Raw genomic sequence first — 25810 nt, 5'->3', positions numbered from 1 at the left:
CCCTACCAGCCCCCTCATCCATTCCACTACCAGTCTTGTCCAGCACCCTTTGAGCTTTTTAAAAAACTAAGATTGGGATATTTAATCCTATTATTCTCCAAACGATCAATGCATACCAGACCCTGATGCTTGATCCATACAGCTGAGAGCTAGCATAGCGGAGAGCCCCTGCCACAGCAATAGGCCTCCCACAAGAATGCTCACCTTTTTGTCCTACCAAGGAATGCATGCTTTCAGAACTGAAAGTGTTCCTTTGACTATCTTTCTCCAGGAAGAGTTTTGGAGTTCCTCTCTTTGAAGCAAGAGAGTCATCAAAGGCTTATTACCCCCATGTTACCATCTGGGGGATTTGGCCTCAAAGTTCAAGTCTAGATCCACCTCCAGATTATTTGGGCCTGATCCCATTAACATGCACCCTTAGGCCTGGATCAGTCATGGCTGTTTCATTAGTGACATGAGGATACAGCTTATCATCCTTGCGAGACTTCTGGGCTCCTAGAAGATAAGGCCCAATTAACCAGCCTGGCCACAGAGCTTCCAGCGTATCGAGGTGGGTGCTTGGTAGTCCATGATGAATAAATGAATACATTCACAGTCTTCCAAAGCCAATCCAGAGTGATATTGTGCCCCCAGTTACTTTCTGCTGTGTTTCAGGAAAAGTCTTTCTAAAAGCATAAACTTTGGGAGCAAAATAAACCCAACAGAAAGAATCCCTGTGCTTCTCCCCCACTAGGGCAGCTGCAGAGTTGGAGGTAACAGGATATGCGATTCCCACCAAAAAGGACCCACCTGTAATATGAGGGATTCCTTGTCTCCTTCTAGACGTGCCAAGCGTTCCTGGTATGTTTCATTATTAGCAGCACCGTGGTGATTTACCTGGGACTAGAGAGAAGGGGAAAAAGAAAAAGGATGTACTTAAAAGATTAGAAAAACATCTTACCAACTTCCAAATGAAGTATGCAGTTTGTGTGGACAGTTGCACTGATTATATGTGCAAAACCACCCACCTCAGATGACCTCAGGAAACCACAGGATTCCCAAACTACGACAAAGAGAACCTGACCAGATGCTGGTGATAGGTATGTGTTTAAAGTTGGCAAAACCACCCCCTCAGATGACCTCACCCTTGGCCGGGAAGGCCGCGTGGAGCTCCAGACCCAGTGGTGCCCGACTTGACTGGATGAGTTGGGTCTGGTCTAGCTGGAGGCATAGCCTGCCAGAGGCACCAACAGCAATGTGGTTCTACTCTGTGAGGAGCCCAGGAAGCTGATACTATTCACCAAGGAACTATGTGGGAACAACTCCTGCAGAGATCTTGGTATCTCTTAACTCTCACGCCAGGTTCTCCAGAGCCAAGGCACACCCCCCAACATGGAAGACAAGAGATGCCAACTGCAAGGCCCTTTACCTACTCACACATCTGTTCTAGAGATGGCCAATCCCACTCCTTGATTAGGGCTCTGGCAGCCAGGCTGGAACACTGTGTGTGTTTTTTTAACCTATGTTTTTATTGATTTTTAGAAACAGAGGGAGAGAAAGGAATGGAGCAGTGATGGCGAACCTTTTGAGCTCGGCGTGTCAGCATTTTGAAAAACCCTAACTTAACTCTGGTGCCGTGTCACATACAGAAATTTTTTGATATTTGCAACCATAGTAAAAGAAAGATTTATATTTTTTATATTTATTTTATATATTTAAATGCCATTTAACAAAGAAAAATCAACCAAAAAAATGAGTTCACATGTCACCTCTGACACACGTGTTATAGGTTCGCCATCAGTGGGATAGAGAGATAGAAACATCGATGAGAGAGAAACATCATAGATCGGCTGCCTCCTGCACACCCCCTACTGGGGATTGAGCCACAACCCAGGCATGTGCCCTGACCAGGAATCAAACCAACAACCTCTTGGTTCCTTGGTCAACACTCAACCACTGAGCCACACCGACCAGGCCACACTGTGTTTCTACAAAGCTAGAGCTGAGTGAAGCAAGCTACGATGAAACATCTTGAGGAGAACCTAAATAACCCCGAGGGCTCTCAGAGGAGTAAGCAGAGAAAACACAGTAAATGGAAAGTAGCCAGAAACCATGAAACACAGAGGAAAGGGAGAAGGTTAGAAATGGCAGAGGAGAGGCAATATCTCATAAAATGCCCTGAGCTGGAGATGGAGCTGGAGTGACTTTCAGGGTGTGTCTGACCTGGGTGTGGTGGGGAGGAGTGAGGGAGCTGCTAATGGAACAGACCTGGCCCAATGCCACCAAACACTCCCTTTCCTCTGTGTTGAATGAAAGGCCGAAACCAGAGGCCCACCAGCGGCCATCCAGGGGCCTGACAGTCTGAAAAAGTAGATGTTATTGCTCAATGGGGAAGTGACAATCATAATCTGGGCTGCTCCAGAGGAATGGAAGCTCCAATGTTCATGAGACACGTTACCTGTGCCCCAAAGGAAGGTCATGATTGTGCAAAAGAGAGTCAGTGAGGAGCCAAGGCACAGGGGACTGGAGTTGGTTCCCTTCTCCGAAGCCCATTTCCCCACATTCCAACCTTCAGAATGGGCTTCCCAACCCCCCTCCATTAAGAAAGGGCACCTCCTGCCTTCCCCCTTGCCTCACCCCTTCCCCAGTGCGCTGGAATGGGAGCTGTGGGTGAGGGCAGGTGGCAGAGCCAGGCTGGGCTCTAGGACAGAAACAGGGACCAAGCATTCTGCATTGAAGCAGGAGTTGCACTGGGAGAGAAGCACTGGCAGACTGGAAGAGGTAGTGGGAGGGCCAGCCCAGGGGCCAGTTCCCAGGGTGGCCGTGCCAGGCTCAGGCTAGACAGGACCCAAGGGCCTGCCACACCACTGCCTTTTGCACCAGCCTCTCCGCAGTCTGCATCTTGTTCATTGTTGTGGAAGCTCTTTCACACCATAGACAAAGGGCCTTCATAATCACAAAGGGCTTCTTTGTGTTGGTGGCAGTTTATTGTTGTTACATTAATTCATATTCCAGTCCTCACATGGTCAAGCTCTCTGACTAGTATTTAAGGATATAATTACAGCCTACGTTTTCTCGGAGTCTTACAAGAAGAGAGAGAAAAATAATTCTCAACAGCAGGTCAAAGGCTCCTCTGTCAGAGAACTGACATGTTGGTGATGTTCAGGGGGTGGGGAGAATAGAAAAGGACCCCAGCACCCACGTGAAGCTCTGCATGACCAACCCAGTGCCAAAGTCGGCATGTGCACGGGGCCACCCAGCACGGACAGCTGCCACTTCTCCAGCAGGAGGTGAAGGAGAGAAGACCAAAGGGAAAATTCCTGCAAGACTCCAGCAAGTCAGGGCGCCAACCGTGCCTCAGTCCAAAGGGGTGCAGCAGGTTCTTCATCACAACAAAAAGTCAACCCATACATTCACCCAGAGGCAGCTATTTTTTACGAGGTGAAAAAAAAATGGAAGAGTAAGAAAGATGATTTCAGTCGTAAGTTCAGTTAATATACAACATGCATGCTGTAGAATCTATAGCACATGCTAGACTAGAAGTAGATATAAAAAATCCAAATCTACCCTAGCAGTCAATGGAAAAAGGGAAGCGTGATGAATAAATAGAGGCACAGAGCAGTGCAGTCAAGTCAAAGTAACTGCCTGGGAGAAGCACAACTATTCCTAAGGAAGAGAGGAACTCCTCTTATTTTCACAGAGATTGTGAAATGGGAAAAACAACATCCATGATAATATCTTCACAGTAAACCAAGCCCAGAACTCACGCTTTCCTGTGATGTCCTCTAAATAGGTTAGGGGTTAATATGCGCCAAAGGCCAAAGCAAGTCTATGGAGACCGATACAATGTGGTCCTAGCACAGTGCTGTAAACACATAGTAAGCATTAGGTACTGTTCACATGTGCCAGGCACTGTTAAGAGCACCTGACATACATGAACTCATTTACTTCTTCCCACAACCCCATGAGATGTGTATTGTTTTTATTCCCATTTTACAGGTAAAGCAACTGAGGCACAAGTGTATGAACAAGGCACATCCCCTCTCAGCCAGCCACACTGGCCCAGATTACAGTGATGCTCATGGCAGAAAGGTCCCTCCCTCAACCCAAATCACTGTTCTAGCATCTTCCTCTCATACAGTCTACCCAAATCACTGCTGTTCCCTAGCAAGCTTTTGAAAGGTATTAAACACCAGTGAACCAGAGATAATGTTCCAGATAGAAGTGGCTTTTGGTGAAATACAGAGTCATGTCTTCACAATCTAGATGAGACTGACATCTCAACAAAACTGCCATAGCAGAGCACAGACCAGAATAAAATGCCACCTCCACTTGAAGAAAAGCCTGGAAAGCATCTGAGAACAGTGCCAAGAAGACTGTCTCAGAATCATCTTGTTGAACGCTAGCAGCCATCAGTCAAAGTGAGGATTTGAGTTGAGGTACATAAATGTATAACTCCTTGTTCCAGTAATTGGGCAACAAGTTCAATCATTTCCTGTTGTCATCTTTGGATTGCAAAACAGATATGTTATCAAGGCATAAAGGGTCACGTGGTAATGTAAATGCCATTCCAATGATTCAGAACTGTGTTTCAAAAGACATGGTTGGAACACAGCTCTGTTTTGCCCTACTTTAAGAAGAACTTGTTTTGTTAGGAGGTATACATGCTTCCTTAATTCTATCAGTGGAACTGCAGTAGAATTCTTGGATCAATACTGAGACCATACATCTGGGTCCCTGAGTGATTCTAGGCTTGGGAGTCTCTGAAAAGTCTTGTCCATATTTAAGTCAGTGATAGAGTGGTTTCCCAGATCCATGTATGAAGTCAGGTTAAGAGAAGCAAGCCAGCTATCCACAGATAAAAGAAAGTCAAATTGAATTCGGAAGGAAGCTACATGCTAAATTTCCATTCCTCCTCACTCTGAGATGGCAAGTATATTTAAAAGAGAATGTCTACCCTGTTCTATGCTATTGAGAATGCTCATTCCATTGATGAATATAAATAATAAAAAGGTCATTTTCATTCAACCAATGATGGTAGCCCCTAGGCTAGACCTGTCCATTGGACAACTAATGTACTAAACTGTGTTACTCATCTATTCGATCAAATTTTCTCTTCTGTTTTGATGGTTATTTCTACAAATATGACAGAGGGAAAATGAATCTTCTCATCAAAACTTCCCACGGTCAGAGCTTCTGATTATACAATCCAATTACATATGGATATTGTGAGGGACTAAGAGATCTGTAAAGAGATAGAGAGACACATTTCCATGTCCTTTTGCATTTCGACTGAAGAAATGCCACAGTGCAACATGCTTCCTCTCTTGTATCACAGAACTGAATCAGGACGGGGAGTTCTCTTTATATGTAGATTGTCAATACCTCAGAAACTTTAGTCAACGTTACTGAAGCTAAAATACATTTGCCTCTATCAAAGCTTTGTTCTCAAGAGGCTGGGCAAAATCTTTTTTTTTTTTAAATATACTTTATTGATTTTAGAGAGAGGGGGAGGGAGGTGGAGAGGGAGAGAGAAACATCGATTGGCTGTCTCCTGCACATCCCCCACTGGGAACCAAGCCCACAACCAGGGTATGTGCTCTGACTGGGAATCAAACTGGTGACTTTTTGGTGGATGCAACAGACAATCAACTAAGCCACACCAGCCAGGGCAAGGCTGGAAAAAATCTTGAATGCAAGGAATTCAGCCTCTAAAACCCAGATCTGTTGGAGGCAAATGTAAAACATAGCCAAGAGTTATCAGATCAAAGTCTTCCCCAGGCCTTACAAGTGATGTTGCTGAGACTCCTCAGGAACAGAGACAACACAGTGCCTCAAGGCTTACAGATTATGGGTCTCTTTCTAGAAGACCCAAAATGCTATCACTGCTAAGGCTGGGCAGGCCTAATGCACAGCTTCAGCAGTCCACAGAGTAAGGTGGGGATCTATATATTTTTTTAATCCTCACTGGAGGATATTTTTCCTACTGATTTTCAGAAACTGTGAAAGGGAGGTAGGAAGAGGGGTGAGGCGGGGAGAGAGGGAGAGACACATTGATTGGTTGCTTCCCACATGCGCCTAGATTGGGGTTGGGGATTGGACCCAAAACCCAGGTATGTGCCCTTGACTGGGAATCGAACCTGTGACCCTTTGGTGCTTGGGCTGCTGCTCCAATCACTGAGCAATACCAGCCAAGACAGGTGGGGCTACTTTTTAAGCCATGTCTAAGTGGAGGGAGAGGCTTCAGGTTGCTGTAGCAGCTGCACAGGGTGTTCTTTGGTTGGGGGTCAGGGAGTTGATGATGATAGCTAATCAGCCTCAGTGACTGGAGAGCAATGAGAGGATGGAGAGTAGACTGACCAATAAGGTTCCAGCATGGGCAGAGTCTCTACATAAAGGGCAATTCGGACTATATAAGGTCACTAGCCTAATCTCAACTGAGTCCTGCCCCCACCTCTCCCATGGGTAAGTGTAAAAGGAGTTTATTCTTAGAAAGTTCCTCCTGTACCGAGAGCTGGATGCTAGCAGACTCAAGAAATAAAGTATGTTTCTATATCTTGAGAAACATTGCATTTTAATTAGAGATGATGTTATTAGAGGATGTCTAAGGCCTCCCAAAAGAAACCTTATCATTAGTTGCAGAGAAGCTCAGACTAGTCAATGTCACCTGTGCTAAAGAAGAGGGATGGAGAAGACCAATGCAGACAGAATTCTTCTGAACACTTCTTTAGTGAAACCTATCCGCCCAGAATGGCTGGGATCATTACCTTGACTGTGACCACCGGACAGAAGTGAGGGCTGTCATCTCTTTAGAGACAATCCTCACCTCCCAGCCACCTGACCCAAGCTTGGCTGGTTGGAATCTTCCCTCTGAATTTTTAAACATGGGAACAGAAAACGGTAGTGAGCGGTGCCAGAAGGTTCTGAGGTTATCAGTAACCATGTCCCCTCCATGTGGAGGCAGCTGGTTTGCAGAAGGAGTCAGCTCTGAAGCCATCATGCACAGAAACAAATGAAAGTCAAGAAAAGATAGAGGATGGTGGCATTCTCATCCCTGGTTCACACTGTCTAAAGGCAGAGATATGGCCCTACCCTTCCTGTTAGTCCCTTCTTGGCCTGTACTGGTCCAAGCAGAGTTTCTGTTACTTGCAACCAAAAGTCCAGGCTAATGCATTGATCTCAAAGGGAGACTGGTCAACTGACTGAAATTTACTCCTTTGGCAACAGACATACAAGAAAGGATTCCTACTATTGGGACATAAATTACAAAGGAATTCTGCCCACTGTTGCCTAATTTGTTTGAACTGGCAATTTTGAAGATGGCATTGAGCCAACGGTAGTTAAAGCCAGGATTATCATCAAGGGCCAAAGGGGATCTACTTTGTGGCACAGGGTGTGTTTGTGTGGGATGTACTGGGATAAAAAAGGCACCCAGTCTCCTTTGTGTGTGGAATGGATGGCTTCCTAACCACCACCTGTTGGCCTCCATTCTTATTTCCCACATAGAACAAGACAGTGGAAATGACAAAGTAAAGACAGGGAATGATACAAGATGCAACAGGCCCCTCGGCATCAACAGGGGGTTGGGGAAATTGAAGAAGTGGGGGTTAAGCCTTCTCTGCAGAACAAGGGCAGCAAGAAATGGCTCTCACCATGTGTAACCTCAGGAAGGTCACCTCATCTCAGATGCCCCATCCTTCAAATAGAGAACATTATACCTCACAGAGCGACATAGAGGGTCCGTTAGATCATTACACACAAAAACTCGTGGGAATGAAAGTGCAGCGTGCTCTTTACAGCAGGATGCTCTAATATTTCCTCTGTGTAACATAAACAGTTTCGGAATGATTGTGGAAATACGGAAATCATTAAATTGCCTTTGTTTGAGCCAAAAAGACCAAAGTAGAGTTAGAAACAGTTCATCCCTTGTGCTGACAGTTTTAATTAGCTCTTTTTGTGCAAGAGGACAAAACAAGGCAACGTTTCTGATCAGGATGCCTAGGACGTATCTGTAAAAGTCTGAACAAACAACCCAAGGGGACAACAACCAAAATGCTTTCGGGCTGGAGAAGACAAAAGGCGGCCTGAGTGACAGCGCAGCACCACCGCTGGCTGAGAGCACTGGAACTGTGCCTGTGGCGCAAGCAGCTGAGGACTGAGGGTGTGTCCACTTTTGCACTGTCCCTGACCAGATGCCTGTGTTTTGAGTCATACCTACAATGGCCACATTTTTCCCTCTTTACAAGAATTTTACGACATACTCTAAGTACTGTGTGCTACATGCATGTTTAGAATGAGCACAGTGAGACTACCAATAGCTAGTAAGGAACCATCGTAAAATTGGAATTACTATTTGTTACAATCCAGAAGTCAGGTCAAATTTAGGTTAAACATGTTTTCCAGCCAAATTGCCCAGGGCAGCCTCCTCCGAGGCATCGCCCTTGGGCCCGCAAGGCTGGTCAGATTCCACAACACTTGGTTGCTCCTGACCTGGCTCCTCCATGGCAGCTTGGCCAAAGGAGAGCCGTGTCAGGTCTCTGCAGAGTTCTGGGTGGGATGTGTGCCTGATGCCATGGCTGGGGGCCATCCGATCCCCAGCAGCAGGACTCTGTCACAGCCTGGCTGGCCTCTGCCAGGAGAGCACGCCCTGCATGAATGCTCTGTATGCTCTTGCTCTCAGGGATGCTAGGTGAGGGCGATGTTGCTGCATTCCTTGACGGACAGGTCCCGGAGATCGGAGACGTGCTACCAGCACTGTACTTCGCTGACCCCGGGGAAAGAGCTGGCTCAAGAGCGGTCAAGTGGGGCAGACAAGGGTTCACATGAGGGTGTCATCTGGTATGTATGCTGTCCCAACCAGTCATATCATTTTAAATTACATGATGGCTCCTTGCCTGAAAATACATTGAGATTTTGGACACAACACACTGGGTAAGCCTTGGCCCTGGATAAGTCTAGGGATGGTTTTCCCTTCTTTAGTCACTAAATACATAGATGGTATGTGTTTTTAGCTGAATGAGGAAACAACAACAAAAATATGCAGTACTTCAGGCTGTCTGTTCAAAGGGATCTAATCAAATTCAGAAAACCAATTTCAAGTAAGCCACGATTGCTGGGCACAGGGGACATGTCCAAGGCACTATTCACATTTGGGAACTTGAAAAATGTACACCTTAAAAATAAGGGAACCAAAAAAATAAAGAATGAGAATAAGTGGGTCATTGCAGCTACAGTCAATTCCCATTAAATGGCTCAGGTTACCCATCACCAAGGGAACCAGGCACTATGAGTGTAGACAGGTGCCTGTAAATAGGAAAACCTCCCCTGGACACTCTGGTTAAGGACTTAAGAGCTATCTAGCAGTTGTTACAAAACCAACCGTTCCCAGACCAGTTCCATTTTTTCTAGGTGAAGAATAATCAAGCCAATGTACTATCTTTGACACAGTTTTAAAAGTTTCTTCCAAATATAGTGTGAATGACATGCAATCAGATCGTTAGCCACCAGGAGTCCAACAAGAGACATCTTATTCTGACCTTGACCTTCTTATGGCCTTTGCCTCTTGGTTTCAATTATATATAAACTAGTGGCCCAGTGCATGGATTCATGCACATTGAAAGGAAATTAATTTGAAGAAATATTTTAAAATCACTATTCGCCTTTTCTCTATAACAGAAGAGTCAACCAAATTCACGATCGACAATGACAGATAGAAACACACATGTGTGATTGGTGCCAGCAAGAGTCTTACATGTATTGTGCATGTGTGAGTCAACTTAGCCTTTTATTGATATAGAATAAACTTGCTTAATAGACCTGCTTGCTGATTTAGCTAAACTTTTTCCAGCCCAATGAAGCACCCCAACTTCTCTTTCAGGTAATTGTCAGCAACACAGCAGTAAATATCAACACAAAGCAGATTATTATTGTAGATCACGCAGGGAGAACAAAGGGTAAGATATTTAACTGCAGCAGTGTTTGACTATATTCTGCACAGTGAGAAAACCTGAAGTCATTTTCAAGGTCCACCATTTCTTCTTTTCAGTTGGGTCAAGTTTCTAAACTTTCTAAATCTCCATTTTCTGGCTAATGAAAAGAAAATAGGAATTTACCGAGTCTCCTATCTACCTACTCACATTCATGGAAAAGCAAAGCACAGTTCATAAAGCAAATTAAATAGCTTGGTTAGACCAATGTTCACATAATCGTGTTTTATTCATTTATTTATTGAATGGCTCCAATATTCCTGAACACCTACAAGGCACCACACTCAGTGATCAACAAATGCTTTCATCCCTGCCATCAAAAAGCTCTGTAGTCTTTCGGGGTGATGTGGCAAGTACTGCCCTAGAGATGTACCTAAGCCAGCAGCAGTGGCAGAGGGAGGGATGAGTCAATTACACCTTCCAAGGACAGGAGAAGCTTTAAGTGGAATTGCCACTTGAATGATCAAGTCTTAAAAACCACAAAGTAACTTTCCCAGGAGAATGGGAGAACCGCATCTTTAGAGTCTTCCCAATACTGATAGGCTATCCATGACGCTACAACTAACACATTCGGGTTTCCAGAACTAACACTGAAACTAAAGGATACCTTGAAGACAGTGTCTATAAGCTCTCCAACCAAGGAGTTGGTGTGATGCACATGGAGGCTCCTAACTGGTCATCCCGGGGGGGGGGGGGGGGGGGGGTGTGTGCGGATCTGGAGGGAGAGTAATGCACTTAATTTATCAAAATCTTTTTCCAAGTCATTGCCTTGGATAAGCTTAGTTCTTCCTAAAGGCTCTTGATCATGGGTGGATGCATAAGGGACCACAGCACTAGGCTGTAGGAGAAGTGGCATTTGTAAGTGAGCTGGTTATTTGATGAAGGGATGGTAGTAAAGCCAGGTGGAGAGAAACAACAGGAGGCTCTTTGAGTGATGCTCTTCCCTCATTCACCAACTCCAATAGACACACTGACTCACTATTATTAACAACACGTCTGGAGACAGAGGGGCAGCATCAGGTGCTGGGGTTGGGGGTGGAGGTTGTGCTGTGTCTGTTTTAGCTCTCCTGAGGCATTAGAAGTAAACTGTCCAGTGCCTCTTGGACTGCCTGGACCTTCTATCCCTGGAAAAATGAGCCCTGCTTGGAGCTGCTTTTAGAGGCTCTCTCATGACTATGGAGGTTGGAGCCACTCGTCTTAAAGCAGGGCAGGTGCGAGCTGTTGGTGAGTCAGTCAGGAATGAAACAGCTGAGGGGCAGAGGACCCTCCCTATACTTGTGGCAGGAGATTACACTGCCCCTGGGCTGTCTGTTGTGGAAGGAGCTGGAGGACCAGCTCTGGTCAGCTTCCACTCAGCAGCCAGAGCCCAGCTGGCCAGAGCCAACAGCCCTGTGGTTACTCAGAGGGCCAGGTCGCAGCTGCCTTGTGTAGGTTCTCAGCATGCTTTGGTCTGAGACCTTTACCTGGAATGTGAAAAGGGGCTGAGAACTGAAGAAATGAATGGCCTAAGCTGCACGGCTAGGAGAGAACCAAACTGGTCCCATCGGTTCCTCTTTCAATTCCCCCGCCTGATAACAGGCAGCAGCAGTTAACTTTCATTGCATGTTTCCTATATTCATCGCACTATGCTAAACATTTTACATACAGTATCTTACTTGAGCCTCACAAAACCTGTCTGTGGCAGGCACTTATCTTCCTTATGCTATAGATGAAGAAATCCCAACTACCTAAGATGATATCCCTGACGAGTGTGGCAAAACCAAAATTCCATCGAGGCCTTTCTTAAAACTGCATATATTTTGTTTGTTTATTTGTTAATCCTCACCCAAAGATATTTTTACTTTGAGTGTGGAAGGGAGGGGGAGAGACATAGAGAGAGACATATCGATGTGATAGAGACACATCGATTGGTTGCCTCCCACACACACCCCAACCAGAGCTGGGATTGAATCTGCAACCGAGGTGTGTGCCCTTGACCAGAATCGGACCTGGGATCCTTCAGTCCACAGACCAATACTCTATCCATTGAGCCAAACCAGCTAGGACAAAATTGCATATTCTTTACTCTAATGGTGCATAGTATCCACCCCCCACTCCAAGGCCACTGAACAATGTTTCTTTTCTGAGCAAATACCTCCCCTCTAGGCTCTGTGCCTCCCTGACCACAGGCATCTCCCCCACTGCCCCAACATTCAAAGACTCTGTCTTGCTCCCAGGCACTGCCCTCCTGGTCTGGTCAAAGGGCAAGGGCTGCTAGACTGCTCACCAGGTCACACCTCATCCAGGCACCTCTTCTTCTAGAGCCACCCCCTCAGCATGGGAAAATGAAGGAGCCAGTGTTTCCACCTTCAAAACTCTGGGCTAAGAGAAACCTGCTCTCCAAGCCACCTTGGCTTGAGGAGGGGTGGGTGAGCTGGGCAGACAGGAAGGACTGGAGACCCGCCCTCGTGGAGGCATCCACTACGGGGATGAGGTCAGCAAGGGGCTGAGGGAAAGGGAGGGTCTTGAGGGAGTCGGATGAAGAGAAGGAGGGCATTGGGGACAAGTTGGAAAAGGGAGGGAGGACACTTGGGAGCCCAGCAGAGTGGATGCAAAACGATGAAACTGAAAAGGTAAGTGAAGGCTGGGCTGTAAAAGGTCTCAAAGGCCAGGCCAGCAGAAGAGCCTGGGCTCTGGCTTCCGGACTGAGGGCAAGTGCTTGGGCCCCAGGAAGAAAAGGGGGCTTTTAAAAAGGAGAATCTTGGCAGTAGGTTCTAAGGTGGAGAAAACGAAAGAGACTCTGACGATACTGCCTATTAGATATGTCAACACGTGGGGGCAGAGCTCACAGCCTGGTCTCAGGACAGCAAGGGCATTCTTAGGGGACACCCCATCCAGAATCAGTCCCTTCACAGACAGAACGTCTCCTCAATGTGCAGAGTCACATCTGCCCAGGGGGTGGGACAGGGCACCAACCATCCCAGGCCCTTGATCAGTCCCTTCACAGACAGAACGTCTCCTCAATGTGCAGCGTCACATCTGCCCAGGGGGTGGGACAGGGCACCAAGCTGGAAGACCTCCTGGCTAAGAAGCCTCATTTTGGATATAGGAAAATAAAGGCTACGTGATGGGAAGTGAACTTCTTATCTATCTATTCCCCACCCCACCCAGGATCTCCCTAATGAGGCTTTTAAATGCTTAAGACGATGGACACAAACCTTTGCCAGAATGTCTCTTCAGCACGCTCTCTGGTGCCTGCAATGCCCCCGTTGCAAAGCCGAGCAGGGACTGAGCACAACAGGATTTCTGCTGGGTTCTAAACCAATAATTTTCTACATATTTGGCAGAAGAGATGAGGAAGGAGAACCGGACGGGGAGGCAACGAACAGGGTTCAAGATCAGGCTGCACCACCACTAATAGCTGTAATGCTAATAGCCATGAGGTTCGGCCTCTCTTGGGCTTGGTTAAATGAGGGGTTTGTGCTGGTTGATAACAGCAGGCCCAGGGGCTCTCTAATTTCATTCAGCTGCCTCCCTTTTCGCAACACTGCTTACCATATACCACATCACAGCTAAAGTCATTTTCTTAAAATACAAACTGGATCCCCCAGTGTATCCCATGTCACATCTCTGCTACAAGTCCCTTTACACAAACCGCCCGGCCTCAGCCCTCACGGCGGCCTGCGCTGTCCTGTGTGATCTGGTATCCGCCTGCCTCTCCCCACGGTCACCGAGCTCAGCCACAATGGCTTTCTCGCACCCGAGAAACCCGCCTGACTCTCTCCTGCCTTCTGACATTTGCACATGCTATGCCCTTTGCATGGAATGTTCTTCGTCCTGTTTTTCACCTGACTCACTCCTACTTCTCTCTCAGGTTTCAGTGAGTGTTACTTCCTTAAAGAGGACTCCCTGAAGGCTCCTGCTCCATCTCCAGTAGCCCTCCTGGGCCTCCTGCTCCTCCTCACCACACTGATCAATTAGCAATTGGGGTCTGTTGACGGGGACTGCTTACCCTCTCTCTCCTGCACTAGAGGAAGATCCCCCAGGGCAGACACTGGTTCTACTTTGCTCACCCCTGGACTCCCAGTACCCGGACCTCAAATATTTGCTAAGTGAGCGACGCGGAGGGGGCACGCAAAGCCAACAGGCACAGGGTTTGGGCGTTTGGGTCGGGGCCTTCTGAGCTGGTTACTTCCCGTCCCTCCTGCTCCTCCCCAGTTATAAGATCAGATCTCTTATCTGTCAGCTGCTTCTGCTCTTCCTGCCTCTGCAAAACATTCTGCCTCAGTGTGAAAATACACGGATACCCCTCTCAGCCAGTTATAAGGGGGTCACAAACGAGGGAAGAACCTGAGTTCTGGGAGTACAGGTGCTCTCCAGCACCCAGTGTTCATTCATTCCTCGCTCGCACCGCTCACTCGCGCTCATCCCCTCAACAAAGAGCAAGAACAATTGGCAGCCCAACCCTGGGGCTCCAGAGCATTCAGCGGAGGATTCCCCAGAGAGCCTGTCTCCGGAAACACAGCCGCTTTCCACTGACAGCTCACTCCTCTCCACGCTGGATAACATCGGGGCTGAGAGGAAGCTTAACAACCTCCCAATTCAGTGCATTCTAAGGCAGCAGCCTCCAGTCGGTGCCCTCAAACCAAAAAGCAAAAGCGGTGGACACCTCGTCTGGGCACGGTGTTTGGAGCTTCCAACCCTGTGTGAGCGCCAAAGTTCAAGCAGCTAACTTTCCTCACTCTATTCTGGCCTTTGGGACAGAGGAGAATGTCAGAGGAGAAACAAAGACAGCTGGCTGCTTCTCCCTGGTGTCTATAATTAGATTCTCATGAAGAACTTGGCCACACAGAGCTTTGCAGGATACATCCCTTCCCCCTCAACACACAACCCCCCCCCCCAAGGGTCTCTCCCCTCACTCATCTCCACGGAGACCCACACAAAGCAGCCATTCACTTACCCTCTTCAGCCACGCAAAGTGCTTGTACACATCAATGTCCCCATCCATGCTGGGCACCCATGTCAGCAGTTGGACTCCTTGGTTGAAAAACCCTTTTTCTGGCCAGAGACCAAGTTTTCTCCTCCTTCTTGTCTCTGCCCCTCCCCCTCGGGAACGTCAAGCTGTGTTCAAGTTTCCCCACATCCCTGGCCTGCGTCCGCCAGCCTTTGCCTAAACAGTTTCAGATACACAAGGGCTCAGCCCAGGCCGGGCTGCTCCAGATCCTCCCCCGCCGCCCCCACAGAGGCACGCGGGCACCAGCGCTGAGATGCAGAGCCCGCGGAGCGCTCAAACCTAACACAAAGGTAGGGGGAGAGACAGACCGTACAGGAGTTACACACACACACACACACACACACACACACACACACACACACACAGGGAAACATTCTTTTGGTGATAATACCAGAGCCTGCCAGAGGGAAACAGTCCTGAAGAAAATTCCTCGTCTGGCTTCCCCTCTCTGCAGTGGCTGGAACTCATTATGGAGAGACCCTGATTTCCTGTCTCGGCCGCTCTCTGCATTTACCCACAGGCTCCCAGCTGCTCTGGGTTTATTTGGGACCCGGGAGAAGACTATAAATAAGCGCTGCTCTTGGAGGAGCTGCTGGTTCCCACACACAGCTGACCCCCACCCCGAAGCCCACGCCTACCCCTTGTCCTGGCTGTGCCCCGAGGAAAGCCTATAGTTTCCAAAAAAGAGCAGATTCGGAAACAGCTCCCGTCTGGGTTCCCGGCCCTGCTGGGTGTCTGCTGTCGTTGGCACTGGTGACACTGGCCCCTGGAGACCAGCTGCTGTAACCTCAGAGCCCTCTGCCACTTGGGGGAGTTGGGCTCCCGGCTGCTGCCAGCCACTGCTGGGCTCCCTGGGGTCAAGTTCTGAACCAGCTTGGGGGGGTGGGGGTGGGGGTGGTACAGCTTCCGTCAAGTCCCAGGCCTGCCTCACTGGTCGGTGCCAGTGACTTGCCTCCTCACAGGCCAGGGTGGGAGGAAGGGTAGGGCCCAGGCATGTGAGTCCAGGAGAGGAGAGGAGAGCTCTGGGTAGGAGCCTGGGAAGGAAGGCCGGCCGCCCTGGCAGACAGGGAGCTTCGTCTGTTTTCCTATTGGCAGGTCACATGCTGGCTTTCCAGGGGCCTCTCCACACTCCCCAGACGCTGCCCCCACCACACACTGGTCTCCTTGGAGAGCTCCCCTCCAACAGCTTTCCTCCCTGCCCAGCCCTTGACATGCAACCTCTGCCTATGACTGGTTATGAAAGCGATCTTTGATGTGGGGGCAGCGGGAACTGCGGTTACATGAAAGGGCTCCGAGCTCTGCTGTGCAAATGACTTGCAGACGGGCATCTTGTGACTGCAGGGGCCTCTGGCGCCCTGCGAAGAGTCACCAGGACTCCCAGCCTGAGGAGAAGGCTTTTCTGGGTGTCGAGGTGCCCAGAGCAGCATCAACATTCACCAGGGCCCAAAAGCAGGGCCTGGGGATGAAGCAGAAACGTATCCTGCAGCCTGATCCCTGAGGCTAGCTCAGCCCACAGATCACAGGGAGGCAGGAGAGCTCTGGCCGGCAGCTGGCACGAAGGGAGGAGTACATTCCTGCAGACACACCCTGAGCCGAGGCCAGAAAGGAAAAGCAGGCTCTGCTGCCCATGCACTGGGCTCTCCTCCCTTCTCACCTCTGGCCCAGTTCCAGAGCTCAGCCCGCGCCCCACCCAGGCGAGGTTCCCTGCCCAAAACCGTGATAGGATGTGTTAATGAAGACCATCTCTAAGGCTGCAGGGGTAGGCAGGCCTTCTTTTTAAAAAATATTTATTTATTTATTTCAGAGAGGAAGGGAGAGGGAGAGAGAGAGATAGAAACATCAATGATGAGAGAGAATCACTGATCGGCTGCCTCCTATATGCTCCACTCTGGGGATCAAGCCTGCAACCTGGGCACGTGCCCAGACCAGGAATGGAACCGAGACCTCCTGGTTCATAGGTTGATGCTCAACTGCTGAGCAACACCGGCCGTGTTAGGCAGGCCTTCTTAATTTTTTTTTTCTGTCTAAAAGCCTAAGAAAGTCAAATAAAGACGTCACACATCCAGAGAATCACTGATCGGCTGCCTCCTGTATGCTCCATTCTGGGGATCAAGTCTGCAACCCGGGCACGTGCCCAGACCAGGAATGGAATGGAGACCTCCTGGTTCATAGGTTGATACTCAACTGCTGAGCAACACTGGCCGTGTTAGGCAGGCCTTCTTAATTTTTTTTCTGTCTAAAAGCCTAAGAAAGTCAAATGAAGACGTCACACATTTGCCCAGCATCCAAGGCAAATGAAACTGACTTCCTGCCTGGGAAAATAAGGAATGACACATGGTATGTGGTACAGGTGTTTCTGGGGCTCTGGGGAGGAAGAGGTCTACAAGTTGATTTGGGGGCGAGACAGAGAGGCGGGGCACAGTCCCAGCCCTTGCCCCGTTGGAGGGAGGCTTGGTGTTCCTCATAGGTTTTAGTATGAGAGGAGGAAAGAGGGGACGGAGGAAAGAGGTGACCGTGGCAACAACTCCCACCTGCCCGTGGGGAGCTGGCTCAGGAGGCAGCCCCTCCTGCTGTCTGCTCACCATCCCGCTCCACCACCTGCCCCACAGCTGACAGTTTATATATCTGCCCTCTTTACTGGACTGAGGACATGTGTCTGAGCCCTGATTCGCTGCTCTAATTTCCATGCCTAGCACAATTCTTGTTACATGGTAAAAATGGACCCGGTGTTTTTTTGTGGTTGTTTTTTTTTTTTTTGAATGAAAGAATGAGGCTCAAATGGTAAGACTGGCAAGAAAAGACTAAAGTTCTACTTGGAAAAAACAAGTCTCAAGGTCCGCTGTTCCAGACTAAAGATGCTCAACTCAAAGAGGAAAGGACACAGCCAGTTTCATCTATTAGCTCAACTCCGGTGTGATGAGCTGGCTGTGGGAAGGAGACTGGGAAAGGAGAGGTGGGAGGGTAGGGCAGAGGGAGGGATCCAGACAAGTTGCAGCTAAATTCCTGATGTATTTTTATGGTATCCTCAAGGAGAAATTCTTACCTCAGCTCCCTATTTTTTAAAAACACCAAAGTACATTTTATTTCTTTGTAATTCAACTCAAAAATCCACAAAATAACATGCCAAAAGAGCTAGGAGCAGGGCATGTGTGTGTGTGTGTGTGTGGCTGGCGGCTGAGATGTGGTGGGTGCAGGAGCAGCAGGCTCCTTTGCACGCACTATCCCCCAGGTGGCAGCTGGCCCAGATGTGACCCCATCATTGTGCCAACGAGTCAAGCCCTGGTCTCCCCACCTCACTCAGAAGGCCACCCCACCCTCCAACCCTACCTCACAGCGGTTCATAGAGGGGCTTTGGGGATCAGATAGGCCACTAGTATTTGTATGTATAAATCATTATGTCTCTGAAAATAAAGTTTTCATCAGAAAATGATCCATGACTCCCAAAAGATTGGAAGCCTGGGCTTTACTTGGCCGATGTGGTTACTCCGAAAGGTTTAGGCTGCCCCTATGAAGGAGGGGTGGGGTTTGTTTCCATTATGCTGCCTCTTCGAGGTCGAGTCTCAGTCCCTGAACCCATCTGCAAAGAGAGAAATTCTGGGAACCACACAGGGCACACAAATAGGGGTCATTGTAGTGACCCTGACAGCCCTCAGGTCCTCCCCAAAGCAATTCACTCACTAGCAGGGACTCCACTCACTATTGCCTGAAACATGAGGCGCCAGCTGACAGAAACCGGCAGGAGCCTGGGTACCACTCATGGAGCTTCCCCTCCTCCTCACCTCAGGGCCTAGAGGGCACCCCAGGACAGCCACCTACCTGGCTGGAATCCCAGGTATGTGTGAGAATGAGTGGGGGTGGGGTTTGTGAGGTTTTGCTCCTCCTGCTGGCTGCCAGGAGTCAGCAGCATCTAATCAGGCAGAACGTGGACTGAAAGGGGTCTTGTGGGTCACCGGCCATTCAGCTGACCTAGCACCTGAATCCTGAGCTCCAGCTCAGCCCTGAGCCTTGTCCTCTGGGCCCTGGTGACAGGGGCCAGAACGCAGGTAAGTCTCTCAGCAAGTGTGCTGCACAGTGAGCCTGCCGTGCCGAAGCAGAGAGGGGAGAAGAGGAGGTTGACAGGGACGAGCTCAGGACCCTGCTCCGTTGGGCTGACAGTCAAGCCCTGCTCGTAAAATAGCATTCTGGCCGCTGCAGCCCAAGGTCCCCACAGTGCACAGCACGTGGGTCAGGACAAGGGTCGGCACAGTTTCCCTGTAAAGAGCCAGATGGCAAATGTGTTGGACTTTGTGGGCCATATGGTCTCTGTCACACTCAACTGCCAATTGCAGTGCAAAAGCAGCCACAGACAACACGTAGTAAGCCAATGAGTGTGGCTGTGTCCCAGTAACATTTTATTCATGGCCCTGAAAATGGAATTTTATATTATTTTTACATCACAATATATTCTTCTTGGGGTTTCTCTCAATCATCCAAACATGTAAAAATCATTCTTAGCTCATGGGGTGTAAGGACGAGGCAGCGGGCCGAAGGCAGGCCATAGATTGCAGACCCCTGGGTCAGGACAGTGCTTCCCGCCTACCATGAACCGCCTGGGCTGGAGGGAGTTCTTGTAAGAGTTCAGATTCTAACCCAGTAGGTTGAGACTGTGCATCACTAACAAGCTCTCAAGTGCTGCTCACACTGCTGGTCTCAGAATCTTAGCTGAGTAGGAAAACCTTTCAAAGTTCCTGGAATCACAGGGTACTGAGGAGTTTGCCTGGAAGCAGGAATTCCCTGGAGCCTGCCTGCCTGCCTGCCTACTAGCGGCGCCTGAGAGGGCAGAAGACCCTGAGGTGTGTGACTCTGGCTGGCCTTCTTCTTGCGGGGCTGAGTGTCTACATGCTCAGACCTCAAGTTATGCTAACCTGGCAACATCCCCCACCAGGTCCCTGGGGTCTGAAGCAGGAAATCGCGTGGGGAAGGATTTATTTGCTCTTTCACCAGTGTTTGCACATTCTTGGTCATTTATAAACATTGGTTCTTAGGGGCTGAAATAGTCTCCTCGAGTCAGGCCTGAAAGGAGCCAGATCTCTAGAATTTAGTAGGGTAGAAATTACTTTGCGGGAGAAGGGGGGGAGGGGGGAGGGTTGGGGAGCGGGGAGGGAGAAAAATAAAACTGCTAAATTAGCAGTGGCCAAAGGCCCCCAACCTGGGGTGCTGTGCCAGGAAAAGTGTATTCAAAATTCCCCCTCCTCCCCCCCTCACCCCCCTAATATTAGAGGCTGCTCCAGGGCAAGGTCTGGCAGCTGTGGGGTCAGGAAGTGCCTCCTGAAAGGAGAGAGACAGCCTAATATTAGTGCCCCAGCAAGAGGCACTGAAATTAAGAGGTGTGAACAGGCCTTGTTGCCCTTGACAATGGAAGGTCAGGTCTAAGCTCCCAGGACCAGCCCTCAGCCCTCAGCTCTCCTGTGTCCTCTCCCCAACCAGAAACAGCGGGGGCCTCCCAGGCCTGTCCTTTGTCCAAGGAAAAGGGGAAATAACTATCTTTGCCAGCTGACCCAGGTGCAATGTCCACCAGCTTCACGAATGAGATGCCATCTTTTCAATCGGGAAAAAAAAAAAAAAAAAAGGTGTTTTTCTTGCACCAAGTCCATCCATACCTTCTTCCTTGGGATTTACACTTTCCAGAATTTGTCCCTGACTCCCACCTAGTGGCTTCTTCCAGTACTGCACAGGCACGAAGAACCCCACCCACAGGCTTACCAGCCCCGCCCAGAGCTCCCATTCCTTGGGAGCCAAGCACATAGGAAAGAAAGAGCTGACACTTAGACTTTCTGAGCGCTCACTCAAGTCCACACCTGTCATAGGTGGAGGGCAAGAAACACAGACTGGAAATGGGCTCACCATAGGCTCTGCTTTTTTTTATTCTTTAAAAATAGGCACCAAATTTCTCCTTCTCTCTTTTAAGACAAAAAGGGTTTCCTATGAAACTTTTGACTAAATTTTCATTTGACTAAAATGAAAATGTTCAATATGCATATATCCTGGCCCATCTTTTGTCCCAGGTCCTGGATGGAGAAGGAGAGACAGAGACAAATGAGAAACCCAAGCTCACAGTTCATGATTAAAACAACAGCTTTTCCTTCCCACCTGTTTTGCAACTCTCTCTCTGGCTTTTCAATATGGTAAACAGATTTGCTCCTTTGGCCAGAAGGAAAGGTTGCGAGATGAATCTGGCAGGACCGCCTGGGCTTTGTGTGCGGAGCTGGGAGCTGCAGAAGCCGCCGTCTGTGACAAGGGGGTGGAACTGATGAGGGCGGGGGCCATGGGTCCTACTGGGCCTAGGTCTCCTTCTTTGTTTTTTGAAAGATTAGTTATGAAGGTAACTGAGGTACCTGAACCGACCAGTAGGATGTCAGAGGTGAGCACACATCCTAGACGGGGCCTCACTTCCCCAGACCGGCCAGGCCCAGCAGAGGCTGCCCACTCGGGACACCCTTTCCACTCTTCCTGAGATGCCGGCTCCGCTGAGCCCTGACACCGCGCAGCTGCACCTAGAGAGGCTCCCTAACCTGTTTTCACCCAGGAAACCGAAGGTCTAAATGCAGGAAGGCAAAGCTGGTGCCTATGGGAAGCCGCTCAATAGAGCCCCTCAACACACTGCAGGGCTGGATGCTTGGCCCGTTCCTGCAGACAGATTGCCAAGCCAGCTGTCATTACTACCGAGGAAACTGAGTCCCACAGGAGGGACAAGGAGGCTGGCCCAAAGCCACATAAGCAAAGTGGCAGAGCACTGGCTTTTTAATGCTTTCCTCACCTGGTTCAGTTTGCTTCCACCTGCCCAAGCACAGTGACCAGGACACCTGCAGCCTTGCAGGGGAAAGGCTGGGTTCCCTCTGGGGCCACACCTGCTCCATGTACCTCACAGAGGCCGGGGTGGGGGACAGAGTACGGTCCCTCTGGAGGTTCTCTGCCAACCTCTCTCCCTCCCCTTGGAGCCTGGGCTCTGCCCTGATTTTCCCTCACTCCTGCTGCTGCTGGGTTTGCCTGTCTTTCCCCAGACTTCATCTCTGGCCCCTGAAGCCACCGGTCTTCACCAAGGACCCCCCCAGACCCACATCCAATGCCATCAGACAGCAGGACAGACTGGTGCCTGCGGGAGATGGGAAGTGTATGTTCCAGGCTGTTGGAGAAGCACCCAGAGTGGCTCCATCTGGAGACTTTACTGGCTCTGGTATCTCTTGGGCATCTCCCAGGACCTATATCACTAGTCACCACTGTGCACAGGCTGGGCCCACCCCCCCTCACCAGAGAGGTGTCCCCAGCCCTGCAGGGCCCACTGGAAGCTGCCTGACTGTAGCCCCTGTGTGAGCTCTACCACCCATGCTGGCCCTGGATCCACCTACCCAGCCTCCCCCCAGCCGCGCCAAGCAGATGTGGAAGAACAGTGACACTCCTTCCAGAGTCAAGGTACAGCCAGATTCCTGGGGGTGGCCATAGCGGAACCGCCCCTTCTTGCCTATGGCACATGTCAGTGTCACTGATAAGCACAGCTCTCCTTTCTCAACGTCAGGACCACCTGGTGGGGCTCAGGGGCTCCTGACCAGAAACAGCCGTATTCCCCCTCGGGGCATCATCGCACACCTCACCGCAGGCCTAGGAGGTGGCTGCAGGGAGGGGAGGAGGCTGCCCCTTTCTGGAACTCAGCTCTGTTCCCATCACAGCAGAGAAGCCTTAGCCTTCCTGCCTAGGCCTCAGCTTCCTCCTCTGTGACCCTCTATGACCCCGAGGGTCACTGTGGTGCTGCACCACAGCACAGGGCGGCCTCCTATGCTTCTCTGCAGGCCGGGCCCAGCTCTCTCAGACTGCAGGAAACTCCCTACACTACAGCCCAACAGGGAGGTTCCTGGTGCTCCACCAGCTCTCCCGGACAGACCCAGAATTCAGAAAGAGATACTGCTCCTACAACAAGGGAATCCGGGCCCTGTGTTGCTTTCCTCACAGAAGCCCCAGAGGATGTTCCCAGCTCAGAGAGCCCCACACGTACCTTCCAGGCCAGAAGCCTGCCTTTCCTCCTCCTATTGGCTGCCGAGGAAGGGAGGGCCCTGTTTCAGGCCCCAGAGCCCTGGAAATTCACTCAGAGCCCAGGAACACTGAGTCCTGGGCAGGTCTGCTCCCCTTGGTCTTTAGGATGAGTCCAACCTTCTTATAATTATCTCCCCAGAGAGTACTTGCAGCTGCCAACCACTCTGTGTCCAGCCCTGCCAACCCAACATGCAGTAGAGGAGGACCCCCGCCCCCATACAGATGGTGGTCCAGGACTAGTCTGTCTGCTGTTTATTTCATTCTAACCACCAACCACTGCCTCTTCAGCAGCCCCCGTTTTCCTTGGGTACTACATATGCCAATACCTGTGCCTGAAGATCCACGATCCCTGATGAATAGCAACAAGAGGAAACCACATTTCCTACCATTTAATCTTTCTCCTCTGGCCACAGCTGATTGGCTCTTGGGTGGAAACCTGACCCAAGGGGAGCTAATCCAAAAAGCCCTTAATTTCAGTTTTTGTTTGTATGTTGTTGTTGTTTTTGCACTTAACATTTCTTTGTAGGCCTGGAGGACTTAGCTCAAAAATTATGAGCTAAGCCAATCTGATTCTCTCCTTCAGGAATTTGAGTTCACACACACTCACAGGGAGAAAACATAAACAGAACTTGTCAGTCAACAAGAATAAAATCAAACCTTAAGGACGTGCGGCAGTTGCTCTGCGCTGTCTTCCTAAGGGCCATTCATTTCCCCCACTTCATCCTGGTTCCTTCCTGACAGAGGCCACCCCCACTCTGGTGGGTGAAAGTACCAATACTTGTTTCCCAGGTTTCCTTGCAGCTAGGGTATACACATGTGAACAAATGCTGACCACTGGGACCAGAGAGAAGTTTGCATGAGGGTTTCAGAGAAGGACTTCCCTTCCTAATTAAAGAAAAATAAAAAAATACATTTCCTACCTCTGAACATGACTGTGTCTGTGTGAGGCTGTGTTGTCTGGTGCTGCAGTAGCCATCCAGCTACTGCTAGGGGACACGTCTGAGGGAAACCAGCATCCTGAGGATGGTGAGGCAGAAAGATGGGAAGAGCCAGAGCCCTTGAGGTCATCCCAGAGCCACTGATTTAACCCTGGGACCACCCTCCTCCCATCCTCTGGACATCTTATTAGTGACACGTAAACCTCCTTATTGTCTATGCCACTCTATTGGAGAAAGAATCCCAGTGACAGATGTCACATGGCAGAGCGGGACCATGCCAGGCCAATGTAGCACAAAGCAGTCACTGAAGCTGTCTAATGAGAATAGTGCAGACATTCAAGGGGTGCACAGATATCGTGGATGAGAAGGGACAAGGCTGCCTGCCTGATCCCTCAGGCTGCCTTACTAGTTCCAATTCCAGTTCTAAGCCATATGCAATTTATTTTTTAAAAAATTCAAGTGAGTCTCTGGTTTGAGGCAGTGCTTCTCAAACTTTAATGTCTGTAAGAATCACCTGGCAATGGCTCAGTGGGTCTAGGGAAGGGGGTCCATATTCTGCACTTTTTTTCTTACAAGCTACCAGGAGATGCCAAAGCTGCTGGTCCACAGACCACACCTGAGTAGCAAGGGCTTCTAACTAAAAGTGCCAATCTAAAAAGTTCCAGTGGCCATAGCCAGTTTGGCTCAGTGGATAGAGCGTCGGCCTGCAGACTGAAAGGTCCCAGGTTTGATTCCGGTCAAGGGCATGTACCTTGGTTGTGGGCACATCCCCAGTAGAGAGTGTGCAGGGGGCAATCAATCGATGTTTCTCTCTCATTGATGTTTCTAACTCTCTATCCCTCTCCCTTCCTCTCTGTAAAAAAATCAATAAAATACATTTAAAAAAATAAAAAGTGCCAGTGGATCTGTAATCCTACCAACAATAAAAAAAGAAAAAAGTACCAGTGGATCTGTAATACTACCAACAATAAAAAAAGAAAAAAGTACAGTGATTCATGGATTTAGATGTTATTTCCATACAGATAAGACCGACTATGGAATGTGAGTGCACCCAGATTGTAAAAGGACTCTAGGTCTGCAAGACCTAAAATACAGACAGGCTGTCTCTGTGCAAAATCAAAACATTAACATCCAGCCCTGGTCTTATGGAATGTTTATATGTACTTTTGACCCCTGAAAAGTACACTATTCATAGGTTGTTGATGGCCATAATTACTCTAAAAGATTTATGAATGCAACAATTTTTAGGAAAATTGCTCCAAAGGAAGGCATTTCCCCAACCATTGTAAATAACCCCAAAAGAGACCTACAAATCTGAACACAAGCTGTTTTTGCAATGAAGCCTGCAAAAACCAATAACTCTATCAACTGCCTTTGAATTTAAAAAAAAAAATTTTAAAGCTTTTTGGGTAAATTACAAACGTTAGATCCATATGTCACACGACACACTAAAAAGCACTGCAGATGAATTAGAGTGAACCATAAGCTAATCATCAAACCATAAACCTACTGGAGGAAGATAAAGGTATTACTTGACCCGAGTGTGGGAAAGGTCTTTCTAAAGATAAAAAGGAAACTGGGAAACCCAAACAGGAAAGACTGATAGAGTTTACTACGACAATCATTTTAAATTCCATGTCTCAGAAAGCCCCATAAAGGACATTTAAAAGCAACATGAGGGAAATAAATGCTACGAATAAAGCAAAGGGCCAATCACAGAGGTCATTTAAATACATAAGGAAAGCACCAACATTCTAATAGAAAAAAAGCATAGAATATGAGAAGACCAGGGTAGGGTACACACACTCAGGGACTCAAAGTGACCTCTAGGATGTGTCCAAAGAAAATAT

At 49.0% G+C, this 25810-nt stretch overlaps 1 protein-coding gene across 4 annotated transcripts in view; it reads right to left on the bottom strand.

Annotated features, from left to right (window-relative positions):
- PPFIBP2 (PTPRF interacting protein, binding protein 2 (liprin beta 2)) overlaps positions 1-25810 on the bottom strand; it is a 130106-nt gene that overhangs the window by 58316 nt on the left and 45980 nt on the right. For 3 of the 4 annotated variants that reach the window (XM_014545818.1, XM_005873934.2, XM_014545819.1), the window contains exon 4: positions 790-882. In XM_014545818.1, the coding sequence (XP_014401304.1) occupies positions 790-882 (93 nt within the window). Of the gene's footprint in view, positions 1-789; positions 883-14904; positions 15105-25810 lie in introns of those variants that run through there. The other variant, XM_014545820.1, reaches the window with a different exon arrangement.

This window comes from Myotis brandtii, unplaced genomic scaffold, assembly GCF_000412655.1.
Source record: "Myotis brandtii unplaced genomic scaffold, ASM41265v1 scaffold422, whole genome shotgun sequence".
Lineage (NCBI taxonomy): Eukaryota > Metazoa > Chordata > Mammalia > Chiroptera > Vespertilionidae > Myotis > Myotis brandtii.
Note: the sequence above shows the minus strand (reverse complement) of the source record. Positions and strands in the feature narration are given on the sequence as shown.